General features: G+C 58.1%; 1 protein-coding gene across 1 annotated transcript in view; it reads left to right on the top strand.

Moving 5' to 3' along the window:
- The window catches only part of GRIN1 (glutamate receptor, ionotropic, N-methyl D-aspartate 1), a gene marked incomplete at its 5' end in the record, with an annotated part of 25,050 nt that overhangs the window by 17,250 nt on the left and 5,962 nt on the right, over window positions 1-1,838 (top strand). The window contains 3 exons of the mRNA XM_009870576.1: window positions 137-255; window positions 901-1,013; window positions 1,470-1,618. Coding sequence (XP_009868878.1) covers window positions 137-255; window positions 901-1,013; window positions 1,470-1,618 — 381 coding nt within the window. The remainder of the gene's footprint in view (window positions 1-136; window positions 256-900; window positions 1,014-1,469; window positions 1,619-1,838) is intronic.

The following is a 1,838-nucleotide window of genomic DNA, read 5'->3' as shown; positions in this document are numbered from 1 at the left end:
CGGCCACCCTGAGTCTCCCCATGTGGCAGAGCCAGAGGAGCTCGGAGCAGGGCAGAGGCCCTTGTGAGTCCAGCCAGGCAGGCAAGGTGCAGGCATGATGGGTGCCAGCACTGTTCACCTCTCTCCTGTGTGCTAGGAAATCCCCCGCAGCACCTTGGACTCGTTCATGCAGCCTTTCCAGAGCACACTGTGGCTGCTGGTGGGGCTGTCCGTGCACGTGGTGGCGGTGATGTTATACCTCTTAGACCGATTCAGGTGAGCTCTCTTTGGGTCACCCAAGGGTTGGGGGGGACAGGGAGGTGCTCCTGGGAACCCTCCCCTGGGTCCCTGCAGTGTAGTCCCCAGGCACAGCCCTGCAGCCTTCTGGGAGGCTCTCACAGGAGCTAAACCCAGTTCTTCTGCACCACCAGCCCTGGGCTGAGGCTCCCAGCCTCTCTGGCTGCTGCTAAACTGAGAGATACAGATATGTGGGGTACCTGGCACCTGGACGTGTGGGAACACACCTGTCAGAGCACATGCCTGACCAAGGGCACCATCAGCTCCTGGGCTCTGAGTTAGTCCCTTTCAAGGCCCTGAGCATCTCCTCAGAAGGGCAGGGAGCCTGTCACCACCTCAGCCCATGCTGCGAGGCTCTTGCAATAACTGCAGTGAGCTCTCCATGTTGTGGTGGGAGAGACTTGAGCTGACCACGTTCAGACGATCTTTCTGCCCTGGAGAGAAGTGTGAGGGGACCAGTACCAGCGTGAGCGGGTCGAGGCTGCAGGTCAGCAGAAGGGACATGCAAGGCAGTGGGACATGAGGGGTGAAGAGCTGTTTTGCCCATAAACACAGTTTGTAGGGGTGAGCAACGTAGGATTGAATCAGGAGAAGGGGTATGAGAAGAGCTCTCTTGTTTTCCAGCCCGTTTGGTCGGTTCAAAGTGAACAGTGAGGAGGAGGAGGAAGATGCCCTGACCCTCTCATCGGCCATGTGGTTCTCCTGGGGAGTGCTGCTGAACTCTGGCATCGGAGAAGGTGTGTCACAGCGTGTAGTGGGACTGCTCTGCCCTGAGCTGGGGGGCACACTGGGCTGGGGAAGAAGCCCATGCCCTCTTCCACTTCTTCCCTCTCTGGTGGGGGTGATGCCTCGTCCCCTGAGCCTTCCCTGGAGCAGGCTTGTAGGAGATTTGGTGATGCTGGGGGTGGTACACTTATGTGGATCATCCCACCACACTTCACCGTCAGTGATGGGAAACGGGTCTTTCTTGGGCTGCTTCTCCTGCCCATCCTTATGCATCCACTCAGGGTGAGACACATCATACCCTGGAAAGAGGTGGGATCTTGGTTTGGGCAGCACAGAAGCTCCTCACACAGCTGGAGCAGATAGGTGTTGCACATCTGCAGGTGCCATTGGTCTCATGGCGAGTGGATGCAGCTTTAGCGACCAAGTCAAGCCCTTGTGCTGGTCTGACCTCGCCTCTCTCCTCTTAGGTGCTCCCCGGAGTTTCTCTGCCCGTATTCTTGGCATGGTGTGGGCTGGCTTTGCTATGATCATCGTGGCTTCATACACTGCCAACCTGGCAGCCTTCCTGGTGTTAGACCGGCCTGAGGAGCGAATTACAGGCATAAACGACCCTCGGGTAATGACCCCTGCCTTGCTTTCCCTTTCCCTGTCCACCTCTGGGCAGAGATGCAGGAAATGCCTCCCGTGGGTATCTCCTGGCCCATTTCATGTGGCTTGTAGTAGCCAGAGCACTGCTTTAACACAGCTGTGGGTCCATGCCAGGGGACTGAGCCCCAGGTAGCTCTGCCTGGGGCTGTTGGTGGGTCTAAGCCCCTGTGCTGGGTGGGAATGGGCAG

The sequence above is a fragment of the Apaloderma vittatum genome, unplaced genomic scaffold, assembly GCF_000703405.1.
Source record: "Apaloderma vittatum isolate BGI_N311 unplaced genomic scaffold, ASM70340v1 scaffold29075, whole genome shotgun sequence".
Taxonomy (NCBI): domain Eukaryota; kingdom Metazoa; phylum Chordata; class Aves; order Trogoniformes; family Trogonidae; genus Apaloderma; species Apaloderma vittatum.
Note: the sequence above shows the minus strand (reverse complement) of the source record. Positions and strands in the feature narration are given on the sequence as shown.